The 23,845-nt window shown below is 37.1% G+C and overlaps 1 protein-coding gene across 1 annotated transcript; it reads left to right on the top strand.

Annotated features, from left to right (window-relative positions):
• The first annotated feature begins 14,172 nt into the window (after nt 1-14,172).
• Nucleotides 14,173-19,398, top strand: LOC126251721 (uncharacterized). The gene is made up of 7 exons (XM_049952322.1): nt 14,173-14,324; nt 16,506-16,596; nt 17,362-17,590; nt 17,855-18,040; nt 18,500-18,640; nt 18,720-18,774; nt 18,855-19,398. The coding sequence occupies exons 1-7, from the start codon at nt 14,282-14,284 to the stop codon at nt 18,914-18,916; spliced, it is 807 nt and encodes a 268-aa protein (XP_049808279.1). The 5' UTR covers nt 14,173-14,281; the 3' UTR covers nt 18,917-19,398.
• The last annotated feature ends 4,447 nt before the right edge of the window (nt 19,399-23,845 follow it).

Below are 23,845 nucleotides of genomic sequence, written 5' to 3'. Positions count from 1 at the left end.
GGGATAGACTGAAAAGGGCTGTTGATGGACAACGTGACCCACCGACCACTCTGAGGGATCTATGTCATACATACGACGTTGAGGAGTGGGACAATTTGGACCAACAGTGCTTTGATGAACTTGTGGATAGTATGCCACGACGAATACAGGCATGCATCAATGCAAGAGAAAGTGCTACTGTGTATTAGAGGTACGGGTGTGTACAGCAATCTGGACCGCCACCTCTGAAGGTCTCGCTGTATGGCGGTAGAACATACATTGTGTGGTTTTCGTGAGCAATAAAAAGGGCGGAAATGATGTTTATGTTGATCTCTATTTCAATTTTCTGTACAGGTTCCGAAGCTTTTTTGATGTGTGTATTTGTCTGCGGTATTGCCACGCTGCGTCCACGACGGTGTTGCGAATTTTCCTCTCCCTGGTAACAGCGTTGTAGTCTTTTATTTTAATTGGATAATGAATATTCAGTGCTGCATCAAAGATGCAAATGCGATTTCTGTTAGGGAAACGAGGAATGAAACCAGGGAGATTGAGTTTTCATTTTGTAACAGTGGATAATACAACCAATATTTCAAATTTATTAAACATTAACAATTTTAGTCACTTATCTTTTATATTTTGTTTCTTAAGTGAAATATCGCTAGATTTCTTAGATCAGAAATTTGTCCCTTTGTTGTAGAAAAGAGAACCAAAACTTCCTACGCCTAGGGAACTATTCCTAAGATGCATATCCACTGCATGCAATTTTCGAGTGGACAGCTTTGCTACACGTTCTTCACTTCTGTATGTTGCTCACACTGTGTTCGCCCATCATCGCCTGCTGGTACATCATGTCACCACTCTTGGACAGCATGGATAGTACTCGTACTGCAGCTGCTTTTGTTCTGATGACTAACACAACCAAAAATAGTAATATGCCAAAGAGAGAGGTACGTTGTTGGATGAAAGAAATCTTTCGCCAATGGGGGCAAAATGGAAAAGACTAATGCGTGATATGGCATTTGAGAGAATGGAAGATAATATCAGAAACTTTAGTCGAATTTCATTTTCCGATTTTGGAATACTCTTGGCTTCAATGATCGAACTCATCAGAATGAATACCCAATTTCTTTTTGGCATCTGCGTTTCTTCACCATTTATTTTCTGTGGGTCCTCATACATACATTTTTATTGTGATATGGAGAACTTCTTTTTGTTCCACAGCACTTCTTTAACTATATCTGATCTACACCACACCCAAAGTTCATCTTGACGTGGAACAAATGCCCGGATGGTCGTTGTCGTTGATTTTAGTTTAGACTCATTTATGTATGTCATGCTTTTTCAGTGATTCACGTAATAAAGATATTTTGTAGGAGTATCACCTACTTGTACAAACCAATTATGAGAGGTGCTGTTTCACATACTGTAGTCTGTTTACTTTTTCTTTTTCCCTGGTATGTGTAGTTCTGCCCATAACTCATTGACATAATTCAGAACATTTCATACCTTTAGCAACTTCTGCCAATGTATCTGATCTACCACTGTTTAACGCTGCAGTGAATAGTCGTTCAGTGTGCTGTGAAAGGTGTGCGTTTTTTATACATGCTTTCACCAAATCTGACTGAGTCACGTGAATGTACTCCACAGGAGATAATAAGTACGTTTTTACAAACTGCGAACATTGAAAGTACTGTGAGAGTTTCACTCGCCAATACTCCCACTTGTTGTACTCCCTACGGTTGTCATGGTGCTCCTTCCTCTGCACCGCATGCTCAGGCAATGGGAAAAGTGTACAAATTTTAGTTATATACTCTGCGACTGAGATAACTTAGTTTTGATTAACGTAACTAATTTTGGAGTTATAAATCAAAATGTATTACACTGTAAATGTTTCACTTTGGGTTCATTGACTGGTACCCCATCTCTGGTTCTGGTCTTAAAGACTCATTAACATCAAAAAGACATATGAGTAAGTGTTATATGTGAAAACAAGACGTCACAGATGAATAACATTGTGTTGAAAGTTGACTATGCCTGAAAATACAAGGAGGGGGTGGGTCAGTACTTGGAATTTTCGAATGGTGTGACTAAATCCCTGGAGCTGGCCTTGTGTACAGAATGAGTTGCTATTCTGATCGACAGAAAAATGAAATAAACAGAAATTTCATTTAATGATTCAATGTGCACCTGTATGCAAGATATGGCATTTAGTCCAACACTTTATACATATCTCAGTGTAATGAGCATCATATTTTTATGTACATTAACCAAGTGTGCTGGCATAGACTGTTCAGACAGTTAGAGTCTCAATATCTTCTTTAAGGGGATTTACATGCTCCCAGCAAATTGTGGAGTTGTAAAGTGACAGCTATATTGTAACTGGGTAATTTTTCTAGAGATTAAAACTTTGTTCTACTAAACAGGACACCAAGTTCTGTAACAACGTTCGAATGTAAACTTCCATAGATATGACCCAGTGTTCTCCAGAAGTTGCAACAAAATGCCTGTGGCTAAGACAGAGTTGTGCTATATAAAGAGATCATTTACCAAATGGACTGAAAGTAGTTCTCCCAACCTTGCCTCCCAATGGCAGAAAGGTATCATGTAAGGTATACTACCAGCATTGATCTTATGATATAATAAATTGTCGTCCCTGCACATTTCTGGTTTCCAAAACTTTAGTAGCTCAACACACATTTTTCTGATGGGGATATTTCTTGCTGTTAAGGTCAACAATGCCCAAGCACTATTGGTCACACCCGTGTGTAGGGTATGTCCGACTCAAAAGGAAACCTTCACTGTAGCAGTGTAGTATGTAATCCCAGTGGTTACCAAGATACGGTGTGATGGTATTCCCAGTTGCACAAGCTGAGTCAAGGGGGAACGACAGAGTGACAGACGAAAATATTGCTCAAATTCAGGATTTTTTTCTCGGTGCTGGGATGTAGTAGACAAATAGCATTCCTTAGCATTCCTGCAGTGAATAGAGCTTACATTGAAGTTGTGGTATTTTTATTGAAAGATATTAATATCTTCACTGTGTAATTGGGTTTTTCCTGAGGCAGCTCTGAAAGAAGGTAGATCGACAGTAGTCGCTTTAATTCCGTTTGAGGTTATCTGAAATATGAAATTAATATATCATCCTGGTTCTTACAAATGTAATTTTTGTTCATCGTAGGAATTTGCAAAAAAAACCAATTGGCGAAATTATAGATACTTGAAAAAAAATGATCATTTTCGGACCCTTCTTTTTTGGCTGAAAAAAATTCCAAATGTCAGCATTTAAAAAAAATCGGCTACATTTAACTGAAGAGAAAGCAGTTTGCTTGAAGGGATACTAAAAATCATTAAAATCAGATGGAAATTGTAGCATGTGCGACGAAAACTGTGGCAAAAAAACATGGTTTTGATCAAAACGCGTTTAAAGTTTGACAAGTACTTGTATACAAAAAAAGGGACAAAGCTTGAAACTTACAGGATATCATTGATGCTTGATTCATAATAATTATCGTCCCGGTCAGTGGATGGCCGCTGTCAGTTACTTCGACCTGATGAGCCTTCATTTTCGTCCTCAAAGATCTTCTTGTTTTTGAGCGCATTGACGATGGAGTCTCTGTCTACACAGAATTGGCATATTTCATCGCCGATTTTGATTTGAAGAGCATTTGCCACGTACATTACTGCAGTATATCCTACATTTAATAGATATACGGCCAAATTTGAAGCAATGTTGATAATTTTGCTTCGGTTGCACGTTATTTTTGGAGCATATGTCCAAATGGGAATATTGAAACTTTCGTTCATATTCTGCATAAAACCACCCAAACAACGCTCCTGCACATCAGGTATACTCAAATCGGTACAAAGAGGGGTGATGGTATTCATAATGACTTGTGGCAATGGTGTTTTGTGTTTATAACTTACCAATTCACCACTTGCTTTAGCTTCAAATGGTCACAGAATCGTTACTTTTTGAGCTGGCGCATTACATTTTGGGGAATAATTCATTAAGAGAAAAATTTCGATTTTTTTCGACCGTCACACTGTCGGTCCTCGTTAGTGGCCTTACAGCAACTTCCTCTTTTCTGGGAAGCTGTTTTCGCAGGCCATGGCATGATGGTTTCCTCCCAATTAGCACAAACATATCTTATCCAATTTCCTTGCACAGAAGGGATAGATTCTTCACAAGTTTATCGCAAGATGGAAGAGGTGTATGGAGAGCAGTGTTTCACACAATGCACAACATTCTGGTGGTGTCATCATTATAAGGCAGGATGTGTGGCAGAGAAGACCCTTGAACTGCTTCATAAATTTCTATAGGTGGTCTGGAACATCCTCCTTACAGCCCCGATATCTTCCCATGTGGCTCACATATCTTTGGTCCCTTAAAATAATTTCTGAAATGTCAGAGTTTCATCTATGACAACGAACTGGAGGACACCTTGGAAAACTTGATCTATCAGCAACCCCAGAATTTCTATGTTGAATCCATTCACTCACTTGTTATGTGCTGGGATCGATGTATCAATGTCAATGGCAATTATGTTTAGTTGTACTGCTCCACATGAACTGTAATTATGATAATGTTCTTAAAATATATTTATATATAACTGTAGCCTCCTTTTCCTTTGGTCACACCTCATATGTGAGAGTGGAGTCATTGATTGGGTTTCATGAGCAGTAGTCTTATGCAGTAAAATCATGCATAAATTTATTTGAGAAAGTTGCTAATGTGACGATTACAATACTATTTTTTAGATAGTAAGTCAGTTGATATGTAAATGCAAATAATGATTCATTTCATTTGCAGAGGAATGTACATAATTATTTATGAAAACTTTGGATAAAATAGAATCATCAATGTTAATCAATAACTTGATTGGTGGAACATATTACTATTCAAAATCTTATGAAAATATGTCTGAATAGTGATAATGTGAGAAATTAATTGAGAAACAGAATGCATCAATGGCAACTTCAGCATTAACCCATTACTGGCCATTGTCCCTTTCTTGGGACGTGTATATTTTACTTATTTCTACGTAAGCAATGGAGCTTTTAGCCTTTATTGTGCACCTGTAGGTTCAACTAACTGCTATAATGCCTGTAAATGTAAAATAAATAACTTTTTTCTAAGTACTTCATGTCAGGAAAATTATAAACTTTCCGATTTTTTGTTCTCGCACGTGGCAGCACTGTATGTCTGCTGATAGTTCCTGGACGACAATGAGCTGTGATTTAGTTGTCTGGGCATGTTTGGTATGAACATATGGATGTCCATGTAAGATTACGTATACTTCAGATTTTTTCAAGTAAGTACAATATCGATATATTTTATGCGTCCCAATAATGGGAAAATGGCATGTTACACTATCATTTATTGTTGACCCATATGGGTGGCGTAGAGCTACTGGACAAGCAGATACTTTATAGGAGAAGGATAAGGTCAAAGAAATGATGGTGGCCATTAGTCACACAGATGATAGATATCTGCGTAGTAAACACATGGCGTGCATACCAAATTGCTAACTCTAATGAGAAGCTCTCACTTTTGGATGTCCGACAGAGAATAGTGATGTTTTACCTATCAAAGAAAACAGGATCAGTACCAAAACGCAGAGGACCACAAGGAAGCAAATTGACGGGAGGACGGGTGAGCACAGATGTAGGACTAGATATGGGAAATCATTTCATTGTGCCAAGTAAAACACCGAGGAGATGTGCTTACTGCAAGAAAAAAACAACAAAAATTTGTGATAGGTGCAATATTGGTGTACACGACAAGTGTTTTGCTTCATTTCATACTGAATAGACATTCAATAATATTAAAACATTCTTTATTTATTGTTTGTGTTGTTTCTTACAATATTATGCATGGAGAATAAGGTTGTGAATTTGGATAGCGTATTTGGCCAATGTCCCAAAAATGGGACGGTCTATAGTTTTTGTTCTAATAAACTGAAAATTTTCAAAACAACTTTTTATTCAATTAATCACTCAATGTAACGTATTTATGTATAAAAGTTTGCAACAAATGATCCGATTGAGTTTTGGCCAGCAATGGGTTAAAGTGGAATAAGTTTAATTGCTAATACAAGTGTCGTTGAGCCTAGGCATAGTTAGAAAGTGGTTTCAGGCCAACTGGTCAATAAAATGAAGTAATATGATTTTTTCAGTTATGCTTTTAAAATAACATTTTTCAATTTACAAATGAGGAACCTTAATAATCATAGCTTAAAACAGATGTGTTCAGTTTAGCCACCATGGTGAGGTTCATTTAGCAATGGAGTATGTTCTCTCAGTAAAGAGTCCCATCACTCATGAATGATAGCTACAAAAATTAATATAAAGGAAAGTATGGGAGTTTTACAGTCAGAAAAACAGAATAGCAGAAGTGCCAGATAGAGTAAATATCAGTAATTTTATTGGCAGTGGAAGCGCTGCAGAGATAAATCACACAGTTGTGACCTACAAAGAAGAGGCAGCTGAGCAATCTGTCTTGGCCAAGAAGGTAGCAGAGCTAACAAGGGGGCCCGAGCTTTATGAGAGTATAACAAATATTCAAGAGCAATAGCGCTAAAACGAAAAGCTCTCAGCATGTATCACTTATAGCACACTGCAAAGGCGCTTCTGGAAATGAACACAGCTCACTGAAGTGTAACAATTATTAAAGCAAAAGAAGAAGGACAGTAAGGTTTCATATAGCAATAATCTCAAGAAAGAAATTGCAGTTAAAGAATTATGGACAAGAAATAAACTACTGCAACACTAAAAAGTTAGATGTGATTATAAGGATGTCATAGATAGATGAATTCCTAGATTAAATAGCACTCACAAATTCCCCCTTTTCCACAGTTAGAACCTTCAGCAAGACTTTCTGACCATTTGCAGCATAAATTTGCAGCAAAAATTTTCTTCTCAGAGATCAAATCAGAAAGCACTCTCTCACTGGAATTAACTAGCTCTTTTCCACGACTCACCAATCACAATCACAAAAATAAAATAAAAGCTCCTTGTCTTTTTAGTTCCTGTATTGTATCTGACAGACCTACTTTGAAAAACATGGAAAGAACACTAATAAGTTTATGTTACATTTGTAGTAGTTTTGAGATTAAAGTGTTCTACATTTTTTCTACTGTAAAAAAATATTGCAACAAGATCCTAAATATTTTATCAAGTCATGAAATTTTAAAACTAACAATGATTCTTGTTATGTTTTCATGCTTTTATTGGAAACAAAATACAGTATATGTGTTTCAACATAACTAATTGATTTAAGTGTTTACAGTCTTCATTACCATCAGTATGACACTATATTTACCCAAGAAGGAATAATTAACCAATATTATGATTTACAATTTTAAACATGGCTGAGAGACGGCAACTGTAGAAGAAATGATAGGTATGAAACAGCCAACCAGTTGCAACAAAATTTTACTTTTAACAGGTTCAACACGAACTCTGGGTGTCTTCATCCAAAAATTCACGAAATACATGTGGTGACTGATGAACAAATTTAAGAGCAATAATGCTCATATCACATAAATACATCATTAAAAAGTTAACATTAAAACCACATACAATTAAAGCCAATGAAATTGATCTGAAAGCTGGCAACTGCCAGTAAAACCATAGCAACATTGAGTAGCATTGTACATGCCACTAAGGACTGTGAAAGACAGGCCTAACAGTCACTGGAGGTGGCATCATACTCAGGTGTGGAATTTAATAATATACTATCGACTAACCAATATGAGTTTTCATCGAGGAAGGAGGACATTTGATAATTTCGCTCTTGTCATCACTAACATTTATTGAGCATTCACTGAAAAGAAATTTATGACTACATTCATTGACATTAAACGAGCTTCTGACAATGTCATATTCCCTTACTACTGGAAAAGTAATCTAAAATAAGACTTCCATTTAACTTCATATAGAAGACCAGCGGTATTCTATCTCACAATATACGAATTCTATCTGCAAAGTTCTCAGCCATACCCAGGCATCGCAGCATGGCTCGCATAATTTTTTTGCCATTAGTAGGTGCCACGTAAAATTGAAAGTCATTCCAGGCAGCAGTTGACTGTAGGAAGTCATTTGAAGCAATTGTAGTCAGCCTAAAGTTGAAAATCGAATATCGCGATTGAATTCTTCTTAAAAGAAAATTTAACAATGACCGAATTTTATTTACAGCTTGTAAATGTGCATGGCGGCGCCTCACCTGCAGTTTCCACAGTCAAGACGTGGGTTGCCTAGTTTAAACATGGCCATGAAGACGTCCAAGATGATCTGTGCGAAAGACGTCCAAAAAGTGCAAGGACACCGGAAATCATCGACAAAGTGCATGATATTATTTTGGAAGATTGTAGTATAAAGGAGTGTAAAATTGCTGATGCTCTATGGAACGTGTTGGTCACTTATTAAATGGGGAAGTGAATATGAGACTGCTTTTTGCAAGGTGGGTGCCGCGTGTGCTCACTACAGATCACAAATGAAAAGTGCTTGGTGCGTTTTAACAAAAACAGAAGTGACTTCTTGTGTCGATACGTGAAGGTGGATGAAACATGGACGCACCACTACACACCAGAATCGAAATTGCGGTCTATGCAGGGGATAAAAGCCGCTTCTTCAACTTCAAAAGAAAGAACGCAAAGATTGTGCCTTCAGCGTGAAGAAATATGGCGTCATTGAGAGGATACGGTTTTGAAATACCAATAGATCAAATTTATGGATATTAGAGAAGATTATGTTCAAAAATAAAACTGCTTTCAAGGCGTAAATTGTCGTTTTCTCTAACAGGTTGACAACTTTTCGTACCACCCTCATATCTATGCTATCAAAAGGGACCTTCAGAACACCCTGTATGAACCTTGGGACATGCCCTGAGGACAATTTTAAGCACAGTTTCAATTTTGTACAAGTGCGCATCCGAAGACAGATAGATAGAGATCATCCAACTCGTTTGTGGTTTCTATATAAATAAATCTGGTGAGGAATTTTAAGAGGCGCAAAAAGCCTTTATGAAGCACTCAGTTGCTTTGTTCAACAGACTTTGGTTAGTGATATTGAAATGTCTGAAGAATAAACCACTGGAATGATTTTTATCCATCAAAGATTGGAAATGCTACTTAAAACTCTAGAAATGGTCAAATACCTGTTTCAAATAAAGTCATGCGTTAAGGTTTTGGGCTTGAGCTTTGATAACTATTTAGCTTAGGTTCCTTATAAAGACTATCTCACTGAACAAGTCTAATAGAGTATACACATATGTGTCTACTAGTAAGTAACTTACACACATAACTTCTTCAAGCGCTTACTGAGGCGTTTACATTAGAACAAAATCTAGCGCAAGCTTACTTCTGCATGTCGCTTCAACAAATTAATTTCAGCAACTTTCTGCAAGTGCTTGCAGAAGTGTTTCAACTACAGTTGCATTATGAGATGGGCAACTCGAAGTTTACAGTGTCATGGATAAAAACAGAGCAGTCACCATGGTTGTTGCATTATTATTATTATTACTGAAAAAAATCATTAAGAAAGGAAAAAACTAATCAAAAAAGAAATACGTGGCTGAAGAAATGGACACAGAGGCATACATATCTGAGTTACTAAAAAACTATTGAATGAAATAAAATCAGAGGACTTCAGATTAAAAACTTTCTGTGAATGATTTAAAAAGGCAGCTGCAGGGAACCTATATGCAATGAAAGTAGGGGAAACCTGGAGAAATATATATTCCAAAATGAACACATAAATGAAAGACAGCCCTATCACAAGTTTCCTTAAATTATCTCTCACAGAATGTAGCCACCGGGCAAACAATAGACTTGCTGTAGGACAAGCTGAAAGTACACAATTTCACACAACAAAACCTTCTTCAGAATAAAGAGCAATCCCCAAAGAAAGCACAGAAATGAAATAATGGGTATCACTATAACAGAAGAATCTAACCATGGCACATGCTTACAATAACAATAACAAGGTTCGGCCTCAACAGCTTACCATACTACATGTCGATTTGCAGTGCTAGTATCTTGGTCGCAGATACAGCGGTAGTACAGTCGCAACCAATGTGATTGCCATGTGCTTACTAACAGCAAATATCACGAGTGGTTCATGAATGACTAACCTAGGCTGTTCCCAAGATAATGGGAAGCACTAGCCAGTAAAAGGCAGTAGATGCCGCACACTGAACCTCGTGATGTTGACACCTCTAGAAACTTTAAAGGAATTGGCTACAAAGCTACTCCCTCAGTTATTCAAAGACTCGTTCGCTGAGCTACAGTGCACCTCTGCGGTATACCAAGAGGTCCTTGTAGTCAACCTAATAGGAGTAAGATGTGGAATCGTTCCTGCTGTCCTGGCCGCCTATAATGGCCGAATTCCGGTCCTCAGGTTGAGTGACCTGAACTGGCGCGAATTCTCCATGTGACCTCAACGACGATTCGAAATAACAGCTAGAAAACCAAGCTAGATTTCGCCATCTTGGGCGTTTTCTATATCAATTAAACAGTGAGTGTTAAATTTGTCCTGCCCCTCTAGCCGATGGTCCTCTATACAGACAATACATCGATATCGTCTGTGGATGTGGAAAAATTATTATCCAATAATTAAGTTTAATGAATTGTTAAGTAATTAATCGACTGGTCTGAGTTCACATGGAATTTTATTTGGAATTCGAATCAGCGATCAGAATTAAAGGATTAATTTTATTACTGTTTCTTCCTTTGCTATGAGGGCTGGTCTGGACAGAAGCTGTGGCCTTGCCATGTGCATTTAGTTCTTGAAAAAGTCACTGCATTGTGATGTAATGCATTTATGTTTCTGCTTACATTAATAAAATCAGCTAAAATTTCTGTCATTCTACTTTTTCTCCTGGTGAAAAAAGTAACTGGTAAAATTCATTCTGCACATAATTGGTTGCGGTAGCCAATTATATATGTTTAGGAGTTCCAATAGTATAAGGTGACAGAAAAACGGGAACTGTGGAGCCCCCTTCAGAAACAGAAAAAATCCAAAAAAAGGTTTATTGACAGCAACTGAACCACTACAACTTGTCTTTTCAGAGACAGTAATCCAGTTTATCAGTGTTTGAAAATTACATCCTGTAGATGGCGTCCTCCTTTTTGTATTCGAATCTGCCCTTGCGGTTCCTTATTGAGTACTGCAATATCTGAGATACCTCAAATTTCGTCTTGAATTATTTGTTTTGAGTCGTGTGGACCCGACTCTTACGGTATCCCCACAATAAAAATATCACAAACGGACATATCTGGTGATCCTGGAGGTCAAGAAAGTTACCAAATCTCGAGTTAAAAGGTTACCGAATAATTCTCCCACTGCTGCCATTGATTTCCTTGCATTGTGCAATGTCACACCATCCTTTTGAAACCAGGTTTCGTGAAGTTTTGGAATATTGTTCCATGCAGGTACAACAGAAGATCGCAACATCCCAACATATCTATCCGAAGTGTCATTCACAGTAACCCTCTTTTCATTTTCGAAAAAATTAATGTCTAGTGACCTGTTGTGACGAAATGGCACACCGTATGGTCACGCTGCTGATGAGTAAAGGACGTTCTTGAACTTCGTTAGAATTGCTCTCTGTCCAGTAACGGTAGCTCTGCTTATGGACACAACATGTGACATGAAAATGGCCCTCTTTTGGTATCCACTCTTCATCCAGAAATCCACTTCACTCGTTTATGTTTATCATAACTTGCTGACAGAATTCTAACCGAAACTGATAATTTTTCTTCTCCTTCAGTTGTTGCGCGATCTGCAGCTCGTACGAAAGAAATTTTAAATAAAAATGGAGAATTTGTCGAACTCTCTCTCAGGACACTCCGTACACAAGTGGTTGCTTATCAACTGAGCGCCATGGGCTCAGTAAGACTTAAACGCATGCAGCTTCGATGTTCTGTGGAGCACAGTCACTTTTCAGTCGTCAGTTTGGTTTGTTTCTTGGAGTATATCCAGTCTCTTCAAAGTTTTGATACAAGTTTTTATCGTGTGTTTCGAGGGAACGCGACCATGATGTTCTAAGTTGTAACAACATTTTTTGGTGAAAGCACACTGTTGACAGTTCCACCCATCCATAATCCATGATCACTAAACGATGAGATAGTTTACAGCTCAAGGTCCGCGTTCCGAAGCACTGCCGATTGTATATGGCTGTTAATATGCATTTCAAAAGTGCACGTGTGACATCCTGTACATTGGTTGCTGCCCATCCGTCTTTGTGCCATTCTTGTTCCGACATTGACATTTTCGCACTAGATGTTAAGTCCCATAGTGCTCAGAGCCATTTGAACCAACTTTCGCACTGGCATTGAATTCACAAAACTTCTGCTGATTTGAGAAAACTTCCTACAGCTGGTAAATTCAGCAAGAACTTGCAACAAGATATAAGAAACTGTTGACACTAGCTTGCAGAACCTTCTTCTGCCAAGTTTATGAAACTTGCCAAAGTTGATTTGTAGGGGTTATTTACATGTGAAAGAACTTACTGAAGAAGCTTCTGCAGGCGACTTGTGGAAATTTACTTGTTAGTGGGCACTTGCCTTAAATAAATCTCTGACAGACACAGTAGAAGTAGATCATCACATTCTGTCATCTATTTATAGAGCACTGGTATGTTCTAAATTGGATTATGGCATTATGTTCTACATGGAGGTAACAAATCACTCTTGTAAAAAATAGATGAAGTACGTTTCAAATGTCATCATATATGCTTAAAACAACAACATCCACACCTATGAACACTTTGCTATTGAAAACTACAGAAATGCCATTGGTAGAAGACTGATGATAGTAGAAAAATTCTTCATTAGTGGAGCAACTGATCGAATGCAGCCACTATTGGGCAAAGTCGAAAAGCTGAACAGGATAATTAGTCTTAGAGACAGTCTCCTACTCCATAAAACATAGCTATGCATATATGTTATCTCGAACTTAAATGACTTGCTAATTACTCAACAGAAAACGCTCTAGCGGTCTCTGTACTCAGTACTAATCTCTATCTTAACAGTACCTACCTGCCACATACAAAGGATAGTAGTCCCTTCTCTGAGGAAGCATATGTCATTTGAGAAGAAATGATGTGTGGTAGAATATTTGTTTTGGAAAGAGAACAACTTTACCTGTGAAGCTTTTAATCCTATCAGATAGCAAAAGTGTACTTCAGTCTCTGTAGTGTTCCAACATGGTGCAGATACTTCATAAACGTATCCTAGCTATCAAGGAATAAGTTGAAAAAAGCAGTGCGATTGGCCAACAGGTAAAGTTTGTATCGCTAAGGGGTCACATAAAGCATGTGGATAGACTTGCAACAGAGACAATGAACCTGACACAAACCTATAATTTCAAACTATCACGAACTGATATTAGCATTATGGCGAAAAAACGAGCCTTTTAAGAATAGGACAGTAGGTGGAACCGATTTAAAATTATAAGAGACAAAAGTGAAGCTAACATATAGGCAGATATCCCCAGTAAACGTTGGTTTATTTCGTTTAAAGGAAGCAGAAAGAAAACAATAACATCGCTAATAAGGATTTGACTCAACTACAGTCCATTTTCTAGTTATTTGCATCGAATGGAAGTTAGTGGGCCCAAGGTTGTAAGTGTATGGTATATTAACTAGAGACTTGAACTACTTGGTTTTTTATTCCTGCAGGAGGTAGGTCTCTGGTAGCCAACAAATACATTTACTGACATCCTTCACAAAAGCTGTCAACATGTACCACCTGCCGTCGACTGTTTGCTACCCATGAACGGTATGCGAGTGTATAAAATATTAGCGACTAAAAGGACAGAGCATAAAATAGTAGCTAAGTCTGATGTGGATATCATATATTTATTTAAAGGAAACCGTAGTTTATGTATGGAAATTTGTTATATATTTGCTATTAAATCTTGTAATATGTGAATGGTTGTGTTGTCAATATGACCAAATAAATAAAATAGTAGTCGTATACATTTACTACCTACTGATTTTTAGAGTCAGGAAGTAGGTAACGACATAGTCTGCGCGTTTAAATGCGAGATAATGAGTAGGCATTATTATACTAGAACAGTTGATATTGCAGTTTAAAATTTAAATTCTCTCTCGTTTTGTGTTATCTACATGGCAACGATGCCGTCCTTCTGTCTTCTGTTCACTGGTTCCAGAGCAACTACTGTACTTCACAAGATCTTGCTGTGGCAACGCTGTAGCCATCTTCGCAGCGACAAGCGCAGTGTTCTGTAGCGTCCCTCCGAGCACGAGTTGTTGGTAGAACTGTCCTTACTGGCTAAAATGGCAGACATCTCGAAAGACGAGCTCCGCAAGGAAATTGCCGGTAAATTGGAATATTATTGTTTATTAGTGTTTAAGAGTGTTATGGATATTAGAAATAATTTTTAAAATAATGTTCTGTTGTAGGAGACCTAAAAATAAGCATGAAGTAGTATTAAATATCGTATATTTCTGTTTAGAAAATGTGGCTTTGAACCGTTGTTTTGAATAATCCTAACGGTCGTAATGACGCGATCACAGTGTGCCACAGAAGGAAGCCTCCATTGCCTTTGAGCAGTTGTATACGTACAGTATCTGATATTTTAAACCTTATTCAGATGGAAACAAAATTAATCTAGCTTTGATGCAAGATTTTTCCGTTGGTAGTTTTAAGAAAAGTCAATCGCTATTCATCGTATAGTGATGGCTGTATGTCGCCGGCGAATTTATCGTCTTAAGAAATATTTATTTAGAATAAATTATTTTAAATAAATATTGCGAAAAACCAAGTATATTTTTATTTTTTCACTTACATAATTTTTTTGATTTGAGATTATATAAATTTTTTAAAATTTAAAAATTCGTTCCTGAAAGCTATTTTGTTAAAATTTGTTTAGGGATTGGATTAATCGTTCAAACCATTAATAACACTACTTCCTTGCGCCTCAATGAGATTGCATAAAATTCTTCGTGCTGAAACCTGTTATCATGCGTTCAAATTTGTTTGGGGGAGAAAGGATGGGTACAATGCTGGACGTCTTTATACCCTTTCCTTCCTCTCCGTTGAATGAATTTTTGCTGTAAATTTATACTCGACAATCCTTGTATCATTTAGTTTCATTTTCTTAGTTTGAAAGCCCACAGTGTTTGTTCCAAGCCCCTTACCAACACTGGTTCACTCTACACTGATAGATTTTATGAGTATAATTACTAGTAATTCTTTCAATTGTGAGTGAGCCACATAATTTGGGTGATGTCACTGTGTCACAACTGAACACTCTTAACATGGAAAATAACCTAAAATCTGAAATGTGGTTGTAGGACAGTAAACTTGTAGAGGTTTGAAAAATCAGCCAACCAGCTGCAAGTAAAATGTTATCGGAACCCTTGACCTTGTTTAGAAACTTTCAAATTTGTCTTCCGCAGTAAATGTAGTGGAATCTTAAAATTACATTAGTGGTTACAAAATAGTTTAAACAGAACAAAGTAACAACTGTAGCCAAAAGATTGATGAAAGTACTTGCATGTTACATCACATGCTGATTGTGTTGGTTAAAGCCAAATGGTTCTTGTTATGAGACATCCATCTTAAGAACACAAATAACCACAAGCCTTGACTTAACCTCTGAAGCACTATAGTATTTACGGGTGTGTGGATCAAATGCCCAGTGTAGTGGCTCATTAACAGAAGACTTGATGTGTAAGCTGACTTGCATACAACTGAATACAAGGATGGCATGTGGACTGCAGCTGTGTGTATATCACACAGTAAAAGTAATCTGCCCAAATGTACAGGCTGTAGAACCATGAAGAGCTAGCTGCAGAGGACATTAAATGTGCTCACATAAAAAAAAGCAGCTGGGCTGCACTGAGCATATTAAGTAATTACAGTAGGAAAAGGTGTTGATAGTAATCTGTGAAGAAATGGTTGCCCCTACATGTAGTGGTAGTAGGTTTTGGTAATTGGGTCATTGTGAGCTGGAGATTCATCCATACTGTTAGTGTCATGTTTTCTCTAGGCAGAGAGAGCATTACATTAACACTAACATTCTATCATATGTTCAGTGTCTCCATTCATAAATGCAAATAGTCGGCATTTAGAGCAGTTATTGCAAGGCCTCCTCACTCCCCTGCCCCATTCCACCCATTTATACCCTTTCAGCAATAACTGTAATAGTTTGTAGTGGAGGTAATGTCTAGAAGTGTTTTTAAAGTAACTTATCCCTGATATTTATGATGTGGGTTTTAAAGTTGTTTTACGGTTAACTTGGAAAGTCAGCGTGGTATTTTCTTCCTGCCATATTCAAGGTGAATCTGATGAATATTGCATGAGGAACTATTAGTGTCAGTTACATTCCCAAAAGTGATGGAATAAAATGGTCAGTTACAACCAGTAAATGGTAATGTGATGCTTGATGTTTTTTGAATAGTCCAGAATTAGAATTTGTTTCCTTGTGTACAGGTTGATAATGTATACGTTTGAAAAATCGCTTTGTACTAATATTTATGCTGGATATGTCCATAGCTATCCTGAAGGATGCTGATCTTACTTCAACATCATCCAAAAAAGTCCGCCAGCAGATTGAAGAGAAGCTGGATGTTGATCTTTCAGACAGGTAATATCTGTCATGTTTCGTCTGAAAGCAAAAGGTTTTTAGTTGTAACGACCCATTCGTGGTGTCTAGATCTCAAAAAATTGTCTGTAAGGTCATAGATTAGTGTAGTGAATGATTAGCATTAAAGTTTTGTCAGACCAAAATTTGAATGTGGTCGTTTACCTTGAATTAATACTTCTTGGCTCCTGTTTACTGGATATTTTGCAATTAATTTTACTTTTTCACATTAGTGCACTCGTGACTTGTGTGTTCCATAAGTAAAAGGTTGCGTAGTTGGTTGTTTCACAAATTGAACTTATTTCTGCATGCAAGTGGAGCTTCATAAGTGAAAAATAACTTCCTTGTGCATTCTTCTATTTAGAAACATTTTTTTAATTTTCAAGGAAAAATGTTCTAAGACATTCAACCTGTGGAATGCAAATGTACTTACTACCCAAGTAAGCTAATCAGGTAACTGGTAGATTGTTTTTTGGTGAATGCATTGAACTTGGGTAGCTTTAGGGCGCTTGTCAATTTGGATTTGACTAATTCTTCGTTTAATGTTTTTTTTATAATGGCAGCTGATTCTCACACAGTGCATGAGCTCAACTTTGCAGTTATACAGTGTATATTCTGCCCTTGAACTATGAGAGCAGTTTCCAGAAAGTGCCCCATTTTTGTGCATGTGCAGTTTAATAACTTCACATCACAAGTTAATTTCCAGTATTTTTTTTGCTGTGTATTTGTATCAGAGCAAATGCAGGAGTATGTTGTGCCAATTTTCAGGAAAAAGGAAGTGGATGACTTGGTAATGGAGTGTCTCAAAGAGAAACAAGACGGAAAAAAGAAAAACAGTAAAGATGAAGATGAGGAAGAGGATGAGGAGGAAGAGGAAGAAGAAGAGGATGAGGAGGAAGAAGAAGATGAAAAACCTAAAGCAAAGAGAGCAGCTAAAAAGCCCACAAAGCGGCCCAAGAAAGGCAGTAGTGAAGAAAGTGACGAAGGCTCAGATGATGTAAGTACCATAACAGCTGAAAATCTGCCTAACTTTACAAATGACAGAAAAAATAATAAAATGTGTTTAATATTGGTTGTTTCGTGTGTGTGTGTGTGTGTGTGTGTGTGTGTGTGTGTGTGTGTGTGTGTTTTTGGAAGAATATCTTTTTGTCTGAAAGCTTATATGTTTAGCTGTCTTGTCATTGTTCCTGTCAGCAGCTCAGTGCCTCCTGTGGTAAGTCATAATATTGTTGGATTGAATTTATGCATTTCTTTGTTTCAGGATGCAAGTGATGAGGAATATAATCCATCCAAAAAGTCTAAGGGTGCCTCGCCAAAAAAGGGCAAACCTCCAGCGAAGAAGAAGAAGGGTAGTGACAGTGACAGTGATGAAGACTGGGCAAAAGCAAGGAAAAGCAGTTCTGGTGGAGGTGGTGGTGGTGGCGGTGGAGCGAAAAAGAAAGGAGGTGTAAGTAACACTTAAGTTTAATGTTAAATGTTCCTGTCTTGGCCCAAAATGAGATCTAGAGTATAATCGGCAAAAGATGCCATACAACGGGCAGTGCCCCTTGCCAACTTGAAAATCTGAAGTGGGAATGCTTGTGGCCAAAACAGTCTTCTGTAGACCTGAGACCACACTGAGACAATGCCATAAACATGTAAACAAAACTGTGTTACATGATTGGTTGAGGTATGTAAATGAAGCAGCTACACAAAGTCCGCTGTCACTGAGGATTCTACTTTTGCTGACATTGCTACAGTAAAACATACATTTCTGATTATTCCCCTGATGTGTTTTTGAAGTTACATTCCTAATTCCTGCAGTTAAGTTCAGCTTTCAGTATGTTTTAGGTCACATGTTTAGGTGTTAAATTTCTTATTTGGTTGGAATTTTTTGTCTGATCATGGTTTCTAATTGCACTTCTAGGCAAAACGAGGTGGTGGGGGAGGCTACATCAAAGCCAAAAGCCTTAGCCCAGAATTGGCAGCACTTATGGGACAAGACTCAATGCCCCGTCATGAAGTTGTCAAAAAGATATGGGGCATCATTAAAGAAAGAAATCTTTACGTAAGTTGTTTTATTTAAATGACTGTTTCATGGTTTTTATGAATTCATGATTGTAAATTTAGGTAATTTTGTTTTTCAGGACCCGAAAAACAAGCAGTTTGCTATATGTGACGATGAACTGATGAAAGTTTTTGGTAAGTGCTTGTTTTACATAGTGCGTAAGGTGAATCAATTGTTCTGGTAAGCTGAATTTAACTCATGTTTCCATTTTTAGGTGTCAAGCGCTTCCGGATGTTTGGCATGATGAAATATCTGAAAAACCATTTTGTCGACTAAAATTATATATGCAAATTCTCATTTTGTTTTAATGAGAAGAAATGGTAATACAGTTTCCAATGTGAAATAAGACTTGCCCTTTTTCTGCGTTAGCACTTGCCAATTGATTTGAGGAAAATGAGTGGAATTAAATGTGCTCATTTTCATTTTGTAACAGAAGTTGCTAATACACAACTGGGATGAAGTAATTTAGTAGTTTATATTCATTTGCCTTAACAGGAGTGGAGACAGTGGCAAGTGATACCATTACATAATTTAATAGTGACCGAATGTGCCACATGAGGTTTTATATTAATTTCAGTACAAAATTATTTCTTCATTAATCACTTGGATTTGTAACAACTGTAATTTTAAAACAATTGTGGATACGTGTGTCCTTTCAAATACAAAGTAGATCTGTGAACTGACATAATTTTTTTACTCTTCTGTGTATTTGTATGTGTGAAAGTAATTATAAGAATTAAAAGGTCATAAACTCGTTATTGTATTAATTGTGATTGTGTTGCTCCCTGCTCTTTGTTTCATATCTTTTTTTAAGAAAATGTGTAACTGCACATCAGATTGTGAGCCTGGCAAAGTAATAGTAGGCCTAACAAAGAGTCTCATTTATCAAAATTTGGGACACTGGACAGATAATCATTGTTCTTGTAGGTTTTGGTGTTGGTGTATGTTGGATTATTTCCTGTATGGCAGTTACTTTTTGCAACGTAAGTGCAACTTCATGATGTTCTGCCGTACTAAAACTCTAGTCCGGAAGAAGATGAGAAATTTAGTGGTAGATTTAAGCAGTAGTTCAGTCTGTTGAAGTGTGGTGGTGATGTTGAATACAGGCAAATACTTTAGTTTGCATATACAAGTAAAGTGACAATATTGTCATTTTATATCTAGTGGTACTACCGATTTTCATTAAAACTTCTGTTTCATGTGAAAAACAGGAGGTGGAAATCTTGGAATTCAGTTTCTGCAAGAGTTCATTATGCTGCAACCACTTTTTTCTCTAAGCTTTAAATATTTTCAATTCTTAAACATGTATAACATCTTTGTTGGGTTCCTGTGGTATGATGTTGCACTAAACTCAATCGCACAGTCACAAAAATAGACTCCACTGGTACTGTCAAAGGAGGTAGTGCTGCAATCAGTTAGTTAAATTGCAGTAGGTTGTTGGTATGGCTCCATCACAGCCCTCAGATTTATTCCCCAAGCTGTTTGTTTTAGAAATGACACCAGATGCAGCAACTGATCAATTTTGACCGTTTTAGTATGCTAGCAGAGGCCTGTTGAAAATACCTCCTGAGAAAGTTAAGGTCAATCTTATTTGGATAAATATAGGTCAAATATCATGAGGTAAGGTCTGTTTTTTAATCAGGTGGACTACAATGTTTTAAATAAATTGATTAAATTTTGGCTGCTGATGTTTTTCACTGAGATCTAAGTTACAACAGAAGGTGTCAAGTTGAAGGATGGGAGTTTGAAATAAAAGTTGTTGCAACAGATCCATCAGTTTGGTGTCTCACATTTATGCCATATTTAAAGCATGTTTTTAGATAAAAACACTCATTCACTTAATAAATTTGTATTAATAGTGGTCTTGTATCTACTATGAACCTTTGAGCTCCAGTAAAGATTGTAGTAGTATTGGCTTGTATTTTTATGCAAAATAACTATTTTTGACAGCTTTCATTCTATTTTCATGGGGGAAGAATATTGCGAAAGCATGACTCAGACCCATGAGCTGAGTTGATTAATCTTAAAGCAGGCATTACACACGCCCTTCGAACAAGTCCTCAAATGTGCAAAATCACTAATTTGACTTCTTCAAGCTTTTAAGTTGCATACCAAATATGGAAATTAATATTTGCTTATTGAGTGCTGCACCAACAGCTACAGAAAATGCAAGCTTAATGATGTGAACATGCCCTTTTTCCCCAGGAATTTTACGGCATCCAATTAGTATGCTGAAGCTAATTGAAACTCAAGGGCAGCATAAGTTCATTCTCAGTGGCACAAGTAGGAAAGTAGTGAAGTAAATGTCTGCTTGAAATTGCAGATAGTTATTGTGACTGTGACAGAGATGCATTTGTGAGTAAAAGTTTATCAACAAACTATGGGAACCCAGTTGCTCTTTTGGTATTGTGTGTATTCATATGCAGGTCTGGGCTATTGCTTACAAACAGTAATTATGATTTACGTAAATTCTAAAACAATTTTTTTAACATTATCTGTGCAAGTTGGTCATGGTAATTAATATTTATACATCAGAAATCATGGTGTGCTCTTCCAGTTTGGATGTTACTTGCATGTGACAACGGCTGATGGCAAATGAAGTGTAGTTTTTCTGTGTTCAGTATATTGTTTGTTAAGAGAATGTTGATTAAGAGGAAAATAGTCATGTATTTGCAATTAAAATTTTTTCTGCTGTCAACAAGAGTGCCTGGTTTGTTTGAGATCAGGTGAGATGGAAATCTGGATTGATAGTGCTTAAAGTTAATTTGCACCAGAACCATGTAAGAAAATTTCATTTGAGGATGATGTAAGTCAAAATTGTATGTGACTCATATGTTGGGAATCAAGGTCATTTAATGGCATCTGTCGTTCCGTTAAATTTCTTTCAGTTCTAATGTAGGACAGTTCATTTGAATACTAGTTATACTAGTAACATTTAGAAAACTACTCATTATATAATATGTAAATGCATTGGCACAATATTCTCCCTCTGAGGGAAAGAGGATAGTGGAAAGCTCCTCACCTTAGTACATGTAAGAGCAACTTGATATGGTAAGGTTGGACACAAGAGTTATAAATGGAAAAATAACCATTCACATCACACATCCTTCCTTCATCCCCCATCATCTCTTTACCTAGTTTCTGAACTAGAAGAATTGTTTCACTTTGTCTACCACAGAGTGCCCAATTTTGATAAGTTTACCACTGTTGTTTATGCTACTCAGTACTTTTCTTTTTGTTTGGTTGTATCAGGGCTTATAATTAGCAGACAGTGTGTCTGTAGTTATCAACTGGGCTTGTTCAGCATTTTGGTAGATACCATTCTACATTTCTCCCAAATGTATGAATACTCCTCATACATGTAGGTGTTGCCTTGTCAGATCAACTGATCCTAATTGATGTGTAGGATGTATGTGTTGATATGAGAGTTGTTACATATTGGTATTACTTCTCAACTTGTAATACCTTGGGATGGCTGTACAATGAATTGCTGCAATGTGCTATATGCTTGGAGTGACAAGTGACATTCACCATTCATTAGTGTGCCTCCTTATTTTTGGACATCTTATATCTGCTAATGTGGTCCCATTCATTGTTTCTTCAGTCCTTGTAATTTTATGCAGATTGTGGTTGTCTGTTTCTCCACCTCACCACACTTTACCTACACCCTGCAATGTTGCCATGTCTGCTACCAGCTACTAAAGTGAAACCATTTGCTACATGCACATAACTGTAAACTCTGTAAGTAGAGGATGTGATTAGTGCTGTAACTGAACATAGCCATAAAAGGAAAGATTTATGAAATTGGATGTTTTTTACTGACTGTCAGCATTGCTTATGTACAATTTCTTATTCAGTGTAATTTGTAGTGGAGTTGATACATTGATTTTACTGAGCAGTGTGGAACATGTAAGGAAATTTTATTGTAGGGTATTTGTTTAGGAAATTGCATTCCCACAGGGAAAAGTGAACCAGTGCATTGAGTTGTCATGATTGTTGCAGCACATACTGCCATTGTAATAGGCATGCCAGTTTCATCTGATTTATTCGTCAACATTATTTTTATTATAAATACTTATGGATTTGAACTCCATTGTTTTACTAATGGTTGTAGAATATTAGGTTACAATAATTATAGTTATTCCTGTGAGAATTTTTCATACTATGTCTACATGTCTTGTAAACGTCCAGTTATGATACAAATTGTGTTTCTGTACCAACGAAATTAAATCACCTGATATGCACTCTGTATATAGCAAAAATTGTCCTTTTATGAAAAGGAGAATTCACTTCAGAAAACTATACACTTGCAGAGACAATTACTTTTGAGAGGTTTAATACTGCCAGCATACCCATAATAGTGGAAACGCTAACCCCATCTTTTGGAATTGAAAGTTCCTTCCTCGGGGAAGAAAGAGGGATAGCTTTGGGAAGGTTAGAATGGAGTGGAAGTTCATCAGAGATCAAAGCAACTCACCTGTTGGGACCAGGGAAAACAAAGATCTTGTTTATCTTCCTCAAAAAAGGTAGGTCCCTCTGATCTTGAGTTTGTAAACTTCCCCAACTTCTCTTGTCCCTTCATGAGGACAGAACACATACTTGCTACAAATCATCTGAATTTGGTACCAATAACGAGAGAATTTGATACAAAGGAATTAGACATTACCTGTCAGTGGGCATTGATTTATATCAAACAGCAAGTTGAAAGTTTGTGCCGGACTGGGATTTGAACCCGGATGTCCTACTTACTAGACAGATGTGCTGACTACACTATCCGGACACACTGCTCACCACAACTGTGTGGACTGCCCTAGCACACTTCCTGTTGGACCATAATTCTCTGCTTAAACCACGCTACTGATGTAGTGCCCCTGCTCTCTTTAGCCTCATTACTCGGGGCATCTCATTTATTTCCATTAGTTCGAGCTTAGTGTGCCTCTGCACTGAAAGTTTCATTGCCCATCGTGGTCTTAATTGTGTGTTCTTTCGGACGTGTCTGAAAGAACTGACTCCACATACATAATCTGATCCTAATCTCACAGTTGGCTTCTATTCATATGAAGTACATGGTAATTATGCTTGTTGTCAGTTTGTAGTTTTTCTAAAAATATTTTAAAACTCATTTTTTTGGGTTTTGATACTTGTAAGTTACTTTCTCAGGAATAATCATGTTTTGAAAGATCTGTATATTGTCTTGAATTAGTT

This window comes from Schistocerca nitens, chromosome 4 (assembly GCF_023898315.1).
Source record: "Schistocerca nitens isolate TAMUIC-IGC-003100 chromosome 4, iqSchNite1.1, whole genome shotgun sequence".
Lineage (NCBI taxonomy): Eukaryota > Metazoa > Arthropoda > Insecta > Orthoptera > Acrididae > Schistocerca > Schistocerca nitens.
Note: the sequence above shows the minus strand (reverse complement) of the source record. Positions and strands in the feature narration are given on the sequence as shown.

What these genes read in the sequence shown, in the direction of transcription:
- LOC126251721 (XM_049952322.1), top strand. Translation starts at nt 14,282, where the DNA reads ATGGCAGACATCTCGAAAGACGAGCTCCGCAAGGAAATTGCCG. An exon ending in TTAAAGAAAGAAATCTTTAC is followed by an intron (nt 18,641 to 18,719) that starts GTAAGTTGTTTT and finishes TTTGTTTTTCAG; the next exon opens with GACCCGAAAAACAAGCAGTT. An exon ending in TGAACTGATGAAAGTTTTTG is followed by an intron (nt 18,775 to 18,854) that starts GTAAGTGCTTGT and finishes TTCCATTTTTAG; the next exon opens with GTGTCAAGCGCTTCCGGATG.